This window comes from Saccoglossus kowalevskii, chromosome 22, assembly GCF_978046115.1.
Source record: "Saccoglossus kowalevskii chromosome 22, keSacKowa6.1, whole genome shotgun sequence".
Lineage (NCBI taxonomy): Eukaryota > Metazoa > Hemichordata > Enteropneusta > Harrimaniidae > Saccoglossus > Saccoglossus kowalevskii.
The window spans coordinates 23,540,587-23,560,501 of NC_140662.1; the positions used below are offsets into that span (position 1 = coordinate 23,540,587).

The window sequence follows — 19,915 nt, forward strand, 5'->3', positions numbered from 1 at the left end:
ACAGAGACATGGATGGTGAAGACACAGAGACATGGATGGTGAAGACACAGAGACATGGATGGTGAAGACACACAGACATGGATGGTGAAGACACACAGACATGGATGGTGAAGACACACAGACATGGATGGTGAAGACACACAGACATGGATGGTGAAGACACAGAGACATGGATGGTGAAGACACACAGACATGGATGGTGAAGACACAGAGACATGGATGGTGAAGACACAGAGACATGGATGGTGAAGACACAGAGACATGGATGGTGAAGACACAGAGACATGGATGGTGAAGACACAGAGACATAGATGGTGAAGACACAGAGACATGGATGGTGAAGACACAGAGACATGGATGGTGAAGACACAGAGACATGGATGGTGAAGACACAGAGACATGGATGGTGAAGACACAGAGACATGGATGGTGAAGACACACAGACATGGATGGTGAAGACAGAGACATGGATGGTGAAGACACACAGACATGGATGGTGAAGACACAGAGACATAGATGGTGAAGACACAGAGATATGGATGGTGAAGACACACAGACATGGATGGTGAAGACACACAGACATGGATGGTGAAGACACAGAGACATGGATGGTGAAGACACAGAGACATGGATGGTGAAGACACACAGACATGGATGGTGAAGACACAGAGACATGGATGGTGAAGACACAGAGACATGGATGGTGAAGACACACAGACATGGATGATGAAGACACACAGACATGGATGGTGAAGACATACAGACATGGATGGTGAAGACACACAGACATGGATGGTGAAGACACACAGACACTAATGACAAACACAGCCATAGCCAGTGAAGACACACAGACATGTATGATATCTCCACACTAAGTTACAGCGCAAAGAAGAAATGAACAAATAAATAGTTATTGTTGACACAGATGGCAACTGAGAATAACAAATAAAGTTACTTACTGCATTGTCTGGGTGGAAGATGTAAGAAGCTGGAGAATTATCTACAATGACAATTTTTTTTAAATCCCGTCCAAGTCGACCAAGGTCCTGTGACAAGATTAGACATATACGGATTATTTGTCTTAATTGGGAAACATTAATCTGACAGCAGAATTTTGTCAAGAAATTGAATTTTTTTTTTAATTTAGATAGGAAATAGCCACTTTTATTTAATGAATATCTGATTCCATCCTTATTTTCATAGCTGATGAAATAACGTAAATTCTGAAGCAAGATGTGATGACATGAATTTTTAAATGCGCTTTAATGGTTTCTATTAAACTTTTAATGGAATGTTATTAATATTTGAGAATCGTAATTTTTTTTTTTTAAATAAAAAAAAACTTCAGTCTTACCTTAACATAATTACCTCTGTGAAATACACACGAGTCCCTGAATAACCTAGCCCTGAAAACACCCCACTTATCAAGCAGGTCGGCAACAGGGTCTGCATACTGAGGAAAAAATAGAAACAATTATTACAAATAATGGGCATCTACATTATCTACCGCATCTCTTCAGGTAGGTGTTGAAATAAAAATGGTGTGGCTGAAAAAAATTCAAATGCATAATGTAAATGTAATGATGTAATGTAGACATATGCGAATAAAATACCCCCCCCCCCTCCGGCTATCTATATTCATAAAAATTTGTCTTATGAAATAAGCAGCTTTTACAATGCAGTGTTGTATATTTCTCAGTAATAGGGTGGCACATATCTTAACAAATGTGAATGCCAGACAAGCAAAATAACAATCCTGAAGACGCAGCTGGGTGTGAATATCAAATCCTGTTTGCACAAATCACATGACAATATAATATAACACACACATACTGTTACTACCTGCTTTTCTCCCACAGTGAGACAATGAGTCATAGTTATAATGATAGTAGAAACATACTTTTCTCTCAATTATTGAGTAAGAGGAGCAGGTACACAGTGAAAACTGTATTTTTTTTCAGACACAATTGGAGAAAGTAGGTGATTTTATCTGTGATGAAAGCAAGAACAGACTTTTTATCAATGTAGATGGTTGGTAATACGATGACTCACTCACCTTTGAAAGACTAGCTGTAAATAGAACACACTCAAATAATTCACCCATTTTCTGTAAAAACTCATCCACAAATGGCCTTTTCAGAACATAAACCTGGAAGACATAAACGAAAGCGTTAAATTCAAACTCGTAACCTGAAGTTGCACTCTGTGACGATACTTACTAATGTATTGCGAGTATTAAATTTCATGGCACGAATAAACATCAGTAGACACACATGTCCTAAACATTTTTTCAGTGTGTCTGAATACTGGCGTTTGTTACAGCTCGCTGTTCGTTTTTTATGTTTGAATTTTTTAATTGCGTTCCCAAACACGTTTTATATTCAAATTGTCCCACACATCTACAACAATAGTAATGTGCTTAATAAAATGTATGTATTCGCACAAATTGAGAAAAAAATGTAATCAATGAAAAAACGAAAATACAAAAATATTTTCGCACGAGATTTCAGACTTCTATAAAAACTAATATGCGCCCTCTAGAGGTGACCTTTACCTGATGTACTGTTCCATCAATTTCTACCGGGACAACAAAATCTGCATTACTTACAGGCTGTGTGGAAACAAACGTGTATTAAATATAAATGACAGTTTTTCATGCAAAAATGTGGCCGCAATATTTGTTATTTTCTGTAAATTTGGAAACAATTTCTTATGAGCTGTAGGCCGTGATCTAAAATTTTGAGACAAGTATGAATAGTAAAAGACGACAATACCGTAGTTAATTTTAACAATTAAAAGACACAGATAATAACCTTTGTAAACTACACCCTATAGATGAGTTACTATTACTACAATCATTGCGTCAATCAATCACCTTGAAAAACTAGTTGTTTTTGGTAATAAAATGCTTTTTATAGGAAAAAAAAACGGTGATTTAATTTTACTATCAACACTGAGACTATTACAACCGAACAAGCTGGTACAATAAAAGGAGAAATAATACTTCCTGTTCTTTCAACTCATTCCGATGCACATAATTATGTGAACTCTTTGAATTAGTTTGAAGGATATATCAATAACGACAGTGACCAAGCCAAACAAATAGTGAAATTCACTCTGATTACTAAAGTTATTTTGCAATCAAACTTTGCCTAGCATTTAATAAGTTTTGTCTTCATGTTCAAGGTTATAATATAAGTAATTTTGAACTTAACAAAATATGACACGACTTTGTGGATAAGTGCAACTTTTTAAGAAGGACCCTTCTGTGGTGGAAGGTTACGAGTTGTAAAGGATTAATTAAACCTTTGAACATCAACTATTGTCATCTTTCACAAAATTAACCTACATAATTTGTTTTTCCTATTTTTCCTAAAAAGTTTTTTCAAGACTTAAGCCAGTGAGAATATACACGAAGTGGAAGAAAGTAACATTGCATCTCATGCATGTGTTGTGACTTGTTACACACAAGTATATATGTGTTATCGAATTGGGTGTAACTAAAAAGTGCGTGTTGTCATGCATCTCATGTTCTCTCTCACTCCTCTTACCTGGGGTCTAAATTGTGTGTTTTTTTTAAGGATTCTGTAGTTGGGTATTTTGTGACATTAATGTTTATTAAAGCATAAATCATTTAATGACAAGTCATTGTCAATGACACGTCCCCGTTCCGTTCATATTTGAGTGACATATACATTCAAAGCAGATCATGACCGAAATGCACCTGCATATGTACAACACATTGTGCTAAATCTGAACAAAATCCATCCATGCATGACTAAGATCCGGTTCTGGAATTGTGAAAATACGTGATTTTGATGCATTTTCGGCCTTAAAATGGCCATCATTCCGCTATTGTTAAGCAGATCATGAAACAAATGCACATATCTATTTGTGACATGATGTACCATGTGTGTGTGAAGTTTGAACTTGATCAATCCAGACATGTCTTGGATACGGATCCAGAACTGAATTCTTTAACAAAATGGCCGCCAGTCAGCCATTTCGAACTTGATCCGAAAAAAAAAGACGTGCATCAAGGTCCTATTATGTTTAATGTATGTACCAAATTTGAACAAAATCCATCCATGCATAACTGAGATACGGGTCCGGAATGGTGAAAATGTGCGATTTCAATGCATTTTCGGCCTTAAAGCGGCCCCCATTTGGCTATCGTTAATGAGATCATGAAACAAATGCACATACATATTTGTGACATGATGTACCTTGTGTGTGTGAAGTTTGAACTTGATCAATCCAGACATGTCTCGGATACGGATCCAGAACTGAATTCTTTAAAACAAAATGGCCGCCAGTCGGCTATTTCGAACTTGATCCAAAAAAAAAAATGACGTGCATCAAGGTCCTATTATGCTAATGTATGTACCAAATTTGAATGAAATCCGTCCATGCATAACTGAGATCTGGGTCCGGAATGGTGAAAATGTGCGATTTCAATGCATTTTCGGCCTTAAAGCGGCCCCCATTTGGCTATCGTTAATGAGATCATGAAACAAATGCACATACATATTTGTGACATGATGTACCTTGTGTGTGTGAAGTTTGAACTTGATCAATCCAGACATGTCTCAGACACGGATCCAGAACTGAATTCTTTAAAACAAAATGGCCGCCAGTCGGCTATTTCGAACTTGATCCGAAAAAAAAAATGACGTGCATCAAGGTTTAATGTATGTACCAAATTTGAATGAAATCCGTCCATGCATAACTGAGATCCGGGTCCGGAATGGTGAAAATGTGCGATTTCAATGCATTTTCGGCCTTAAAGTGGCCGCCATTTGGCTATCGTTAATGAGATCATGAAACAAATGCACAAACATATTTGTGACATGATGTACCTTGTGTGTGTGAAGTTTGAACTCGATCAATCCAAGCATGTCTCAGATACGGATCCAGAACTGAATTCTTTAAAACAAAATGGCCGCCAGTCGGCCATTTCGAACCCGATCCAAAAAAAAAAATGACGTGCATCAAGGTCCTATTATGTTTAATGTATGTACCAAATTTGAACAAAATCCGTCCATGCATAACTGAGATCCGGGTCCGGAATGGTGAAAATGTGCGATTTTGATGCATTTTCGGCCTTAAATCGGATCATGAAAAAAATGCATGTGCATATGTCCCATATAATGTGTGATGTATGAGTGAAGTTTGAACTTAATCGGCCCATGCATGTTCGAGATGCAGGTGATCACGGACGGACGGACGGACGGACGGACGGACGGACGGACGCACACAGGGCAAAACATAAGTCCCCGTTTTCGGACTGCGTCCGAACGGGGACTAAAAATATATATACGTCCAGCTGGCACGTAAAAGAAATATACATAAAAACTTGTAAAATCAGATCTCACCACATTTTATTGAAATATTCTGAGAATTGAACCTCACAGTGAAACCTTGAACTTGTTGGTTGTGTTGAATTCAGGAGACACAGCCATATTATTTTTCTAACACACCCATTTACCAAATGCCTTACTATCGTACAGTTAAAAACATAGGGCATTTTCTGATCAAAGGTCGCTACAAATCAGTCGTAATAAACTGAATGTATATAAATAACCCAGGCAAATGTTTTTCTGCTGTCATTACCCTTTGTTTACATTAGTGGTAATAACATAAAACTGACACTGTATCATGTGTAAAAGTTGAGTTATCTCGATCAATATCTGGCTCTTAATCTTGTAACATTAACAGTATTTTCCCCGCCTTGACTGAGTTACGATAAACAATGCAAAACGAACAGTTTTTGATAAGCTAGGGAAATAAAGAATATACATTTGCTCGTAATGAAATATTTTTACTGGGAATGTTTATTTGAATGAATTTTTAATGAGAATTTACACACAGACAGACGCATATTTTCGCAATACAACATAGAAAACTCATCAATAATTTCTAGATCATTTCACTAGCATACATTGCATTCCACTTAAGGTGAGTGATCGCCTCGCACTCACGGAGTTATGAGTGTTAATTTTCACTCTAAATTCAGACCATTTTGAGGAGATTTCAATGGCACTGTCCCCCCGAACAAAAACATTTTTTTTTTCTTTATATTTTTTGTACCGATGTGTTTAGAAGGCATGGTAGACTGTACTCAGATTTATACTGACTAGTGAACAGTCAGCTCTGGGAATCAAACCCAGAACCTTCCTGATACAAGAGGAACAGAACATGCAAACCACTGTACATGTACCATCACCCATGTTAGATTACTGTGCTGAGAAGAGCCATTTCTAAGCTCTCCAGCCATTAAAAAAGATCAGGCCTGATTATAACCATGGTAAAAACAGAGATAGACGTCAATGTTATAATATCGGGTGTGGTTCGGTAATGATCGTTTTTAACCACATCATCTATTATATTTTGTGTACAAAGAGTACATTCCGCCATACAAAGGTCACAAAAGTCATACTCTAAATAGTGTCGCACAATAGTAGCTGAATCCTAACAACTGTGACATGTACATAGTTTTCATAAGCTTGTCGATGATATCACAAAATTGCACAGACTATAAGGTCGGCTAAGTTGCATGTCAATATCTTAAAACACACATTATTGACCAGAATTTAAATAGATAAATAGCACATGTACATTACCCATATATTTTCAGGTTCAATTTAAATAGTTTTGATCAAAATTACTTTCACTAACATAAAGCCATGTCTGACAAAAACAACACACCTTCCTGGTAATTTGCGCCCGCAAGCAGTGTAGAATTTCTGTGGCATAAATAGATGACCAAAAAGGTTTTAAAAGCGTTGCTATTGTTTCAGTCTGTCTTCAACCGCTTGTCAATAAAAAAATAAATTAGAGAGTTTTGTTACATTGAATGTTGAATGACTACACAATCAAACACAGTCGTTACTGCAAAATGAAATTGCTTTCAACTATCTAGTGTACGTCATTTCGATACTACAGAGTTGTCTCATCAATAAAGGAAATCAAAGTAATCGCCAAAAAAAAAAAAAAAAAACACAACGTAAATTGTTCAGTTGAGAGTCATCAGCCACGACACTGTTAAACACTGTTTGGAGCAGACGCCATTGCAACGACCGTTCTCGTCCTAAAACTGACCACCAGAATTTGTCCAACAATAGAGATTACTACCTATTGTAGCATTATGGCCATTGTTAAATATTTTGAACAATAATTAAATATCAGTGAGTTCACCACAATCGATTTGAAAAGACAAGTTCCTGACCTAATGACCTCATCAAAAATGGGTCAATTTTTTTCGGCGAAAGGGGCGTGTTCTTACCTTAAAAGAGCTATGTACAAGCGTCTCATCTAGATCAATAACAATACATAACTTATGCATCTCAGAATGCCTCACCTCGGGCAGAAGATACTTGCTCTGTGACTGAAAAAAAAAAAAACACAGTAAAAACAAGTCATTGAAAATGACATAGTCCCTGTTGCTTAATTTTCAAAGTGATTTCATATGAGCTTATTATGATACATCCCAAAGAAAAGGGTAGATTCTGAAAGGAACAAATAAATGCAATATTTAAATGTGTTGATTAAAGTTGGTGTGATTAAACGGTACCCTATGAGTTCTTGCAGGTTGTATGCTGGCCGAAACAAGACATTCATGTCATTAATACATTATGTATCTATTATGACTGACACTCGTATGACAGACATGTTGAAAACTGGAGCCAGTTCATTTGTGCATTTTGGGGTATTTCTATGTTAAATTAGATCCGTCAAGGCATGTCAGAGATATGGCCTTGGAACAGTATTTGTTAAAACAAAATGGCCACCAATCAGACATTTTGAATCTGATCTGAAGAAAACATTACATGTATGAAATGAAATGAAATGTGTTCATGTATGACTGAGAGCAGACATGTGTTTCAAGATAATACAACATAATTTAATCAAAATAGGAATTAAATTTGTCAAGATTTTTTTCCAACAAAAGAACAGTGAATGTAAATACACGAGTTGTCTTAAATGATTTCAACAAATAATTATTTCCCAGGTTAGGTTAATATTTATCGACAGGATACACTTGAGTACATTTCTAAAAGACTACACAGTGAAAGTGGAAAAAGCAACAGACTTTCTAAAGATGTTGGAAACAATCCAAGTAACTAGATGCTGAAGAAACAGTGGTTTCTATGTCTTGGCTGAATTCACCAAGCATGGAGCGTGTCTGATGTACATGTCAATAGCATAAAGACTGCTTTTCAACCTCAATTTTGGTCTGAGTAATAAAGGAATTTATTAGAAAGACAGAATTGAAAGATTACCTTCACAAGTTTGAAAAATTATTCAAAATTTAGAAGTTGGTCCGTAGAAATACAATAGTTTTCACAATTACTGAGTAATGTATACAAATTGATTCAATATTGTGAATAATGTTAAATGTACTTGAGATGATCTAAAAATAGCCTAACAATAAATTTTAGTTTAACTGCTTAGGGGGCAGAATAACAACAACTACACTACTTTGGTTTTGTTGACAACCAAACTATGCAACAAAAATATTCTCAATGGTGAGAAAAAAAGTGGTCCCGATTAGATCAATCATCTACGCACTTTTTAACGCTTCTCATTCTTTTGTAATTGGTGAATTTCAGTCTTCATAAATGTGTCCTTCTATGAAAAAGTTTAATCCGTTAAAGTAAGTCCTTCAACAACAAAAAACTGACATAAAACACACCCAATGTAAACGCCACTCCTTTACACATACACTCACATTAACGACCGATGTGAATAACATCACAGAAATACAGACAAGAGTAATGTCCTTTTTTTATCGAAGAGATAATACACCAACCTGTACACCGTTTATTTCCAAAACGACTCCACAGAGACGTGGTAAAGCACTGAATTCGAACAGCATTAAAACTATCACTGATTAGTCATTGCCTAATCAACATAATTTATGCACTGACACTTAGCAATTGTCGCTATCACTACAACATCAAATATAATGATAACTTTGTAATTAATAGCTAGAATATTAATGTCCGCAACAATCGAAAAAGATTCTAAAGATTCATGTAATCTGGCTAAAATTTCATTTTAGAAGTGTTTTTTTAATACACCACAAAACCATTGTTGACAATGTTTTGCACTATAGCAACAAGTGTAAATGAAAGTAATTTGTAATATTTTAAAGATTTAGTATGTAGTCGTAGTGTGTTCAATAATATGTCGTCACAGTTAACATATATATGCACAACGCAGTATGTAACAGAACAATGGTCTATGATATTTAAAGCGAGGGAGTCGTCACCTGCGCATGCGTCAAATGGTCATTGTTGACAAACAAGCGTCTACCCATGAGCCTTTTCATTTTTACCATGTGTTGTTATCGGCGCTTGGACTCAATTCTCGAGCATGTGTAGGTGACGACCTTCCCGCTTTAACTTCAACAGTCCTGAACAGCTGACATTTTTTACACTATTAATATTGTGCTACATCATTTGCATAGGAACAAACGGTCATGTGACCATACAAGCCAATAATCATAAACACTAGTTTGAATTCCACAAGAATATTTTCTGGAGACCCAAAGTTTGCTGCACTTTTTCATTTAAGCAATTACCACTTGCCAGTTATGAGTACTCTTTGCATATAGAACTGAACAAAATTGTTATTAAAATAAATATATGATAAAAGTGAATAAAATTCATGTGCATGTGACTTGCAAACATGAAATACTGGTAACTTTCCAATATTCAAAGATGGCTGCTACATTAACAACAGTGCCCTCAGTGGCAGTAAGTTACTTACTTTAGGTACTCCATTTTCTTCTGTGGGAATAGCATTGACAGTTTGGTTTCCATTGGCACCAAAACAACATAAAAATTTAAATATACCACGACCGTTATGATGCTTCTTGCTTGAAGATACAGTGGATTCTAGAAGGCAATAAGTCCCTGTTAGTTAAATAGTAAACAAAACTGAAATCAGTCAGCCATTTTGAATCAGAACATAAAACAAATGTCATGATGTAGTTGTAAAGTTTGATTGTAAAATTTAATATTCAAACAAGATATTTGGGAAGATTTCAGGTATTTCTACATTTATTTTAAAGAAACAGGAACATAGCAGACTGTACAGAAAGTACTGTTTATTAAAACTGGGTAGTGTGTAACAAGATATTACATTTTCAGTGTTTCTGATAAGGTCAGAATCTAAGGATCACACTTCAATTACTGTGGAATACTTTATTTTCGCTGGAATTAATTTTCGCTGAAAAGGCTTTTTGGGCGTTTTGCTTGGAATTTATTTTCACTGATTTTTCATGAGTTTAATGTGGAATATAGGAAAAAAAGTATATTCGCTGGATTTTATTTTCACGGAATCATCCCTTCAGCGAAAATAGCGAAAATAAATTCCAAGCGAAAATAAAGTATTCTACAGTACCTATAATGTTGAACATACAACTTTTATGGCATTCACACATGCACAAAATACACAGTTCAAAAGAAACAAGTGTCGGAAATCTTATCTGGACTGTGGTGAATGTACTGTGAATGCCCTGCCTTATCTCAATACACGTGAATGTGGATGATCAGGGAACACATGCCCAGAAATGCATTTGATTCAATATATGTATCTATTTATACAATTTTTAAGTATTTCTTGTTAAACCTAATTAGTTTACACCCACCTACCTGCCTGCAGTGATATGCAGCTCTTATTAAATATCATGCAGAAAATCAATCCAACATAATTAGAGTAAATAATTTACAAACAGACAGCTCTCGTAACTGAAACTAATGTAATAATGATCTCCATACAAGCCGCTATTTAAAGCGACAGTCAAAATGCATTCAAACATGTAGGTTGCATGGACCCTCATCAGATACGCTGTGTTGCGACGAGTGCTACATTTTAATAATTCAATATATCCTTCAAGTATGAATCCATGCATCAGGATTTATTTGAGAACGCAATAAAATTCAATCACTTTCAAGGATTGTGTGACTTGAGCATAATAGCGATATAACTAGAATTTCATTTGCAGTATATTGAACATTTAATCTGGTGTCGAATTCATTAGCGTCTTATTATTTAGTTTCCAGACGTCACATTTAAAGTGAGAATAGCAAATAATACACACCGCACTGAATAATTATCGCATTACGTATTTGTGTAAATGTCAAATTGGTTCAAGAAACTGACGACAATGGATAAATGTACGTCTGTAATGGATTTGCTATAAATTGTACATTTAGGCATCATTTTACTATGAACTTACAAATTTTTGTGAAGTCATTGCTACGTTGTACAAAATTCAAGATTTTCTTGAAATTTGTGAAAATGTTCTCTCAAGAAATTAAAGTATTCTACAGTATTCAATTATCGATGGTCCTGGCAGTATACAAGAGAAAGATAGATCGTAATGCAATACAAAACTTTTTATATTTTATATAATGTATTTGGCACAAAAATCCTTTAAGTCAACAAACAACAAAATCAATATTCCGATTCACTGCTATTTATCATCATTGTTAATCTTTTCCCGTAAGACCTAACGAAAGACAGTCAGTCAATTTACCTCAACAAATAAATCGATTAAACCTGAACAAATGAAATTCAGATTACTATCGCTGCAATTCTGTGGTTTGCAAATGAATGCTTTTATGTAATTTTCCGTCTTCTCAACTTCTAAGGTTTACCTGACTAACTTAAAGAGGCACTTCCAGTTGAGCCTAATCTCACAACAAATTTACTTTCTGGATTAAAATTACAATGGATAACAAAAGATAGATAACTTTGTAAAAAACAAACAATAGTGTCCCATAATTCTTTGGTGCAATCCATGGGATTGAGCAGTTTCCCTTTAAGTGTTGAGATATTTTCAGATGTAAGAGCGGTCTGCTAAATATGACATAGGCAGTTGGGCATAATTTAAACTCAAGTGAACATGTAAAATAACAATTGAACTCATTGTTTCTCTGCTAAATTTGTGAACCCAGTGAAAAGACTTAAACATTATGATGGTGATATCAAATATCAGTGAAAACAAATGGTTTTACATTATTGTACAGTATTAATTAAACAAGTCAGTATTAGTGACATAGTGTGGTGGATAAGTTTATATCGCAAAACTAGGCGTTGGGGTGTTCTTTTCGTCACATAAAACGAACTGACTAATCATGCGGAATTGTTATTGAAACGGACATCGATTGCGTTGTGTTTTCTTGAGTTGAACAGACGTGAGGTATAATTCAAACTGGTTTATTTGTACTCAACATGAACATCAATACGTTGTACAGCAAATACTTCTTGGTATAAAATATAAATCGCTAAATAATAGCTTCATGAGGAGTTGGCATCGTAGAGAGCATAGAAAGGAGGGTGTGCATAACGAGCATCAAGTTGCGAAGCTACCATAGAAGGAATTACAGCAACGGCCTGAATCGGACTTCTCACGACAGCGCTTTGCCTGGTTAATGTAATTGTCAACGTTAGAGCGGCATTTGTCTCGGTGACAGCTAATCGGAGAAGTGCCAAACACGTGTTTGTACTCTAGAATATATCATGCCAAACCGTTCCGAAAATAAAACAACGCTAATGATTGGCGCATACAAACGAAACATAGCGCTGTCATTCCATATTAGGAGTGACACGCGACTAACACGAGGCAGAACTTTGGTGGGAATTTTGGGCGGTAAACAGACAAGTACCACGAGAACGCAATGGGAAACAATGTAGCGAACGTTTGGATATAGCGTCACGGTTGCTACAGAAACCGATCTAGTCTCTCAGGACTCAACTCACGGTTATCAAAACAATGTCTGAAATTACAAACTAGCTTAGAGAACATCATACAGAAAGTAAAATTTGTTCATGTTAGATAACTGCGCGCGACACATAGTCCTCATCCAGTTTTCAGTGACTGCCAATTATAAACAATGAAATATATGCTTCATTAAATGATGAAGTATTCAGCATGTTACAAGCAGTCACACTTCAAATGGCACCTTATCCAGGTTTTGAATCACGAAACAAAATTTGTGATCTTATACCAATTTGAAGGCATGGGTGAGAAATGGTTGATGACATGTAAAATTTTGTTTTTTTATGCTTTCTGGGACTAAAATGGGCAAAGTTCAACAGAATGGAACAATCAACATGCATATCATATGGCTTGTCATTGTACCAACTTTGAACAAAAGTGACCCAGCATAGCCAAGAAATATTGACAGATGAAAGTTTCTGCTTCAAACCCAGTAAATATCCAAAGCTGATGATGGATAATAAAAGCTGAATGTACATGTAATATGCAAATGTCCTGTTCAATTTAATATCACTGAAATGAATGCACAGTAAATTGTAAACAATTATGCATATTTTTTACATATTTCACAAGTGCTCAGGAAAAAACATGAAATTTATGTAGTCACACCTCCTCAAATCAGCAAATTGCAATTACTTAAATAATCACACTACCGGTATCAACATTTTTAATGAATATATTAGCAGCTGCTTTGCCGTTTAAGCAGCACGCAGATGGGCAACATATCCACTACTCATTGGTTGTCATGGCAACATGATAGAAAGCTACTTAGTCCACTCTGATGATAGCCGACTGACGTTCATTCCATCTTATCTATCGTATATAATGGAAGTCTTATTAGAAGATAAAAATGTAGTGCCCCACTGTAAACATGTGCGAGAATGCAGCGAGTCGAGTTTCTCATAATTGAAAAGAGCTGCATATTGTGTATATATAAGGCAGACCTTCCCTGGATCCACTGGCAATCTAATCTGTGTGGAACATTTTAGTACAAGCTGTTCAATGGCCAAAGGTTAATCCGAGAACAACTCTCGCTTTGATGTAGAATTATACGAGTGCACACTCCGCATATAACCAATTCAACGTTCAACGATGTCTGAAACGTTCTTTTTCAGTAAAACATACCGTATTTGTCTTCAATTAGGCGCCACTTTGTTACACTTTCATGTCATGGTGGCGCTTATTTGTGGTTAAATTTGAGCAACTTTGTTTCAAATGGCGCTTATTTCAAGCACTTCAAGTTCTAGTACCGGTAACTGTGTTACAAGCCATTGTTTTTGCTCCATTCTGGTGATAGATTATTGACAATATTTTACATTACAGTCTGACGCTTAGTCACTGTAGCCTTTATTTTAAATACTGAGTAAATGACCCGTTTTCAGACAGTTTATAAAGTTATACAAAAAATATCATTCTTTAGAAAACATTCACAGTTTGCCGTACAATCAACAGAAAAATAAAACAAACACAAATTCAACGCTTAGTAGTCAATGATCACGGTAGCAAAATCCGGTCATGCTGCATTCCACGGTTACGATTATTACTCAGTAGTAGTTATAATAACGTACAAAAAATAAAATGCAAGTAAAATTCAACTTAATTTCATCGTAAGCGAATGATTCTGGTCACATGTAAACGCTCGGCGCGATTCGATGTCTGCCATGCTTCCTGTCTAGGACTTGACCTGGAACGCGTTTTTTGACCTGATAGGTCAAGTCGTTAATTAACCAATCAAAATGCTGGATGATGCCAACGTGATCAAATTACCATAGCTCATTTAAATAATGCATGAACGCAATGCGGAAGTGATTTGCCAATGTTTGCGATATTTTGGCTTTGATTTTGGTGGGAAAAACGGCATGATTTTTTTTTCAAATCAAGAAATTAGTTATTTTTGGAAAGTAAACTGAGCATTTAAAGAATAATTTAACACTGTTTACTGTGACAACAGCGCATTTGAAACAGAACATTTTCGCGTTGTTTTAATTTCGTTTTTATGGACTTACTGCGAAATTAAAAACCACGCTGATATTTTCCACAGTAGACTAAAAAGACATGTTTCAAGAGATTATAGACCGATTTCTTAAAAATTATTAGAAACAAAACCAATTTTTTTTTACATAAAAGCCATTCGTACAGTAACAGCGAGGGACTTCCGCGATCGCGTCCATCGCTACGAACCGGTAGTCGATCCGCCGGCGCCCAATTCACGATCATTACGTGCCAAAATTTCAACTTTGTCTGGCGCTTAATTGAGGTGTAAAATACAAAGTTTTTGTGGCACTGGCGCCTAATTGAAGGTGGCGCTTAACTGAAGACAAATACGGTAATAGGTGTTTTCTGGTTTTAATACAAATTTGATTGTAAACTACAATGTCACAAGAGAGTAAGAGTGTCACTGCATGCCATCTGAACCTTCCATCATATTTAAATACAAAATGTTTTGAAAAAAAACACGTACCCTGATATTTGTTCTATTAGAACCAGTAAGGTATGTGTAATAGCTAATTTCAATTTTAACTTCAGAGATACATATACACCAACTTTGAACTGTGAACTTCTATGACAGCATACATTGTGTATGAACATAAAGGTAATGCGCTTCTAATAGAGCAAATACGGTACACTACTTATATGTACACTAATCATCAAAATAGCACTGGATAGCAATATGCAATGACATATATATCTACACATGGCATTAAAAGAGATGACCACCTAGTGGCAGATAATAATCGTCCCCAGGTGTGTATAGCGCACATATATGAAGACTTATATGCACGTCTAGTTTGTAATCCGGGATAAGGAAGAAAAGCTCCCATCTTTTTATAATTGGGTTTGAGAATTTTTTTTCAAATCTATATACTTTTGCATCAAGCTCCTCTCTCCTGACTTTTATGAAAATTGGTATTAACAAACAGGTGACTCAAATGTTTTTCATTTTACAGTAAAAACAAAATCTGTGATTCCATGTGACAATTATTTTATTGTAATATGCAATGGTTTGAATTGTACTGGTAATTAAAAGTATAGAACAAGGTTGAAATGAAAAACATGAACACATTGCTTAGTAGAAAATAATAAAGTAGTACAGTCCATTCACACAGGCTTGCGGGAAGTGCTGTCCTCTAACATATAGTGGTTTGTGATTCTTGCGAGTCAAGAAATAAAAATAGAAATTTAATAGCGGCATAACATAGCAGTGTTATACATTGCATAGCAACATTTCTCGTTAAATGCACCAAGCACAGGAGAGTATGACAGCTGGGTCTCACCCCCTCGTAGTTTGGCAGATTTTTTAGAACTCTAGGTGGCATTGGTCGCCATTTATGTACAACTAAATCAATAAATTCGTCTCCTATTTTTATAATTACGCTATGTTTCGATGTTACCAAGTTTTTTTATAAAACTATGACTCAATTTTTTGATTGCGTCAATGACCTGACAATGCGTCATTTGTCAAAATGGCTTAGAGGGCACATCGCTCAAATGCAAATAAACTTAATTGTTTTTTAGATAATAAAAACATTGATTATATTGAAATACAAAAAATCAATTCATTGCATTGTTATGAAATTCAACTTTATCATTAGGAAATTTTTCAAACACTATGCAAAACAAGAACCACATGCCCTTTGACCTAATAGATCAAGCCAGTTATTAACCAATCAAAATTACGTGTGGTGCAGCTAAACATATTTGGGAATTCCTGAATATCTGTGATGGAAGTGATTTATCAATGTTGAAGTACAATCTTTCTCATTGATTTAGGTAGAAAAACTGCAAAATTTGTTTTAAAAAAAGGCAATTACCCGATAGTAATTTGGGGAGGATAAGAGGAATTTTGACGAGGTATTTAATACTTTTCATGGTGATAACAACTCGAAACAGAATTTATCGATTCAGGCTTAGTCACAATAAACGTATTTTTGAATTGGCATCAGTTATTAGGAAAAACATAAATTTGACTCTAAGTTAGACACCAGAAAAAAGTGAACTAATTCAATTATTGCATCTAAAGTGAAATAATTAAGTTACATTAGTACGCTAAAATACATAGCTACACCGCCGACACATGAATAGGAGCATGCAACTCTTTCCTAGTTTCTGTGCCAGACGTTTCCTTGCTAACTAAGGTTCAAAAATGCACAATGATGATTCAAAAGTATATCCATGTCCCTCAGATGAAAATGAACAGAATATGCAGTGTTTTTACTCACCATAAGGTTGCTATTTTGGTATGACATTGTACTGTCATAATTACAGAAATAAATTTGTGATATCACCCGGCGCCTACATGTATGTTTTAAAACAACTACCGTAGTAAGTGTTCTTGCATTGTTACCGTTTGGTTCCAAACTGTTGTTTGAGTTAGTCAACATGCTTCTATTTTGGGACAGTGGTATATGTGTAGCTATTTCTAATGTCTGATGCATGCAAATGCATGTTGTTAATTTAAATGTGATTGTGTTTGCGTTTCAAGAACATATTTTACTGTGATAATATAATAACTGTTGGATCCTGGAAGCATAGTTTTTACATTACCTAGTTCTTGGCATGTCTATCCATAAACACATATTTCAAATCACTGATGATTACAGTTAAAAACATCTCATAAACAAGCATGAAAAGTAATTACAGATGTACCGTATTTGTCTTCAATTAGGCGCCACTTTGTTACACTTTCATGTCATGGTGGCGCTTATTTGTGGTTAAATTTGAGCAACTTTGTTTCAAATGGCGCTTATTTCAAGCACTTCAAGTTCTAGTACCGGTAACTGTGTTACAAGCCATTGTTTTTGCTCCATTCTGGTGATAGATTATTGACAATATTTTACACTACAGTCTGACGCTTAGTCACTGTAGCCTTTATTTTAAATACTGAGTAAATGACCCGTTTTCAGACAGTTTAGAAAGTTATACAAAAAATATCATTCTTTAGAAAACATTCACAGTTTGCCGTACAATCAACAGAAAAATAAAACAAACACAAATTCAACGCTTAGTTGTCAATGATCACGATAGCAAAATCCGGTCATGCTGCATTCCACGGTTACGATTATTACTCAGTAGTAGTTATAATAACGTACAAAAAATAAAATGCAAGTAAAATTCAACTTAATTTCATCGTAAGCGAATGATTCTGGTCGCATGTAAACGCTCGGCGCGATTCGATGTCTGCCATGCTTCCTGTCTAGGACTTGACCTGGAACGCGTTTTTTGACCTGATAGGTCAAGTCGTTAATTAACCAATCAAAATGCTGGATGATGCCAACGTGATCAAATTACCATAGCTCATTTAAATAATATATGAACGCAATGCGGAAGTGATTTGCCGATGTTTGCGATATTTTGGCTTTGATTTTGGTGGGAAAAACGGCATGATTTTTTTTTCAAATCAAGAAATTAGTTATTTTTGGAAAGTAAACTGAGCATTTAAAGAATAATTTAACACTGTTTACTGTGACAACAGCGCATTTGAAACAGAACATTTTCGCGTTGTTTTAATTTCGTTTTTATGGACTTACTGCGAAATTAAAAACCACGCTGATATTTTCTACAGTAGACTAAAAAGACATGTTTCAAGAGATTATAGACCGATTTCTTAAAAATTGTTAGAAACAAAACCAATTTTTTTTTACATAAAAGCCATTCGTACAGTAACAGCGAGGGACTTCCGCGATCGCTACGAACCGGTAACCGGTAGTCGATCCGCCGGCGCCCAATTCACGATCATTACGTGCCAAAATTTCAACTTTGTCTGGCGCTTAATTGAGGTGTAAAATACAAAGTTTTTGTGGCACTGGCGCCTAATTGAAGGTGGCGCTTAACTGAAGACAAATACGGTAAATACACTGATACTCTGGCAGGTGTGCATCTTAGGAGAACATCTCAGGATGTCACATTCCACTTCCTGGTGTTAAAAGAAATCCACACCTTTGGGATTACCACCAACTCCCTCAGCATACAGTCTTGTAATGTATCCAATCAAACCATACATGCACATCTGAGATGATAATCAACAAAACCGTTGATTGCCATCACAGATGCACATGTAAAGTTTGGAAGCCAACTAGAAATGCATTTCAACTTTGATAGTGTGAATTGTGTTGCCATAACAACTAAGTACAGATCCCAATGATCAGCTTTACAAGACTAAGATTTAAACACTGTAAGTGTATTTTGTCGTGGATCCAAGTGAACAATTTAGAAAAATAAGGGTGGCAACTTCACATCAAGAAATGAACAATATTACTTTATTTACTATATTGTTATTATAAATTTGGCATATTCATTGATTATTGTTGGGGCTATCATTCACCTTGTTTTATTCGTCTTTTTTTTAAAAGGAATCCAGACAGTGTTCTCCCCAGGAATGTAAACCACTGTGGCGACCTAATTTGCATATCATTTACATAATAATAGAAATTGACCAAAGCACATTTACACCAACACAATGAACAACATTAATTTCAAAAACAAAGTGGCAGATATTTATTTGCTTTATTTTGGGCTCTCTTGTAATATTAATAAGCTCGATCACAGTGCAAATATTTTTTTATTGGAGTCAAAATATTACGTTTCACAATTTAGAAAAGTTTGAATTTAAAAATGAAACATTCTCGAAATGCAAGTGCTGCAGACTGAAAAGAAACAAATAAATTGTAAAAGGTTAAATGAAACTCATTTGAAAAGTTTCAGCCAGGATTATGTTCACGACTTTCATGATCTTATTTACTGCAAAATTCTCCTTCAAAAAATCGACCACGTTATTTGGCGGATTGCTGGTTATTATTCCGACCATCAGCTTCTACAACGTTTACATTTACAGTTATGAACGAACAAATAACACTTCCAAACGATCATCAAAGTTACGACGTGACATAACTTACTTTGCGATGTTATACACCGGTTATATAAATAATTCCTCTTATTAGGTCATGATGCCATGCAAAAAATGTTACTTCTTTTTTTTTTATGAAAAAAAACGTAAAATTTGAATTAGTTTTATCGGGAGCAATTATTTTTGATCACTCGGTCACTTTGGTGAAAAACACAGACCCGCCATGATAGTTGTGATGCATTAGTTGACCGGCATGTTTCCTTTGACCCGATGGGTCA

General features: G+C 35.4%; 1 protein-coding gene across 1 annotated transcript in view; it reads right to left on the reverse strand.

Annotated features, from left to right (window-relative positions):
* LOC100370114 (carboxy-terminal domain RNA polymerase II polypeptide A small phosphatase 1-like) overlaps positions 1 to 19,915 on the reverse strand; it is a 40,686-nt gene that overhangs the window by 6,577 nt on the left and 14,194 nt on the right. Inside the window, exons 2-7 of the mRNA XM_085496020.1 lie at positions 9,775 to 9,902; positions 7,286 to 7,387; positions 2,555 to 2,611; positions 2,057 to 2,149; positions 1,355 to 1,453; positions 960 to 1,046 (exon numbers count right to left, since the gene is read on the reverse strand). Of these exons, the coding sequence (XP_085352146.1) occupies positions 960 to 1,046; positions 1,355 to 1,453; positions 2,057 to 2,149; positions 2,555 to 2,611; positions 7,286 to 7,387; positions 9,775 to 9,902 (566 nt within the window). The remainder of the gene's footprint in view (positions 1 to 959; positions 1,047 to 1,354; positions 1,454 to 2,056; positions 2,150 to 2,554; positions 2,612 to 7,285; positions 7,388 to 9,774; positions 9,903 to 19,915) is intronic.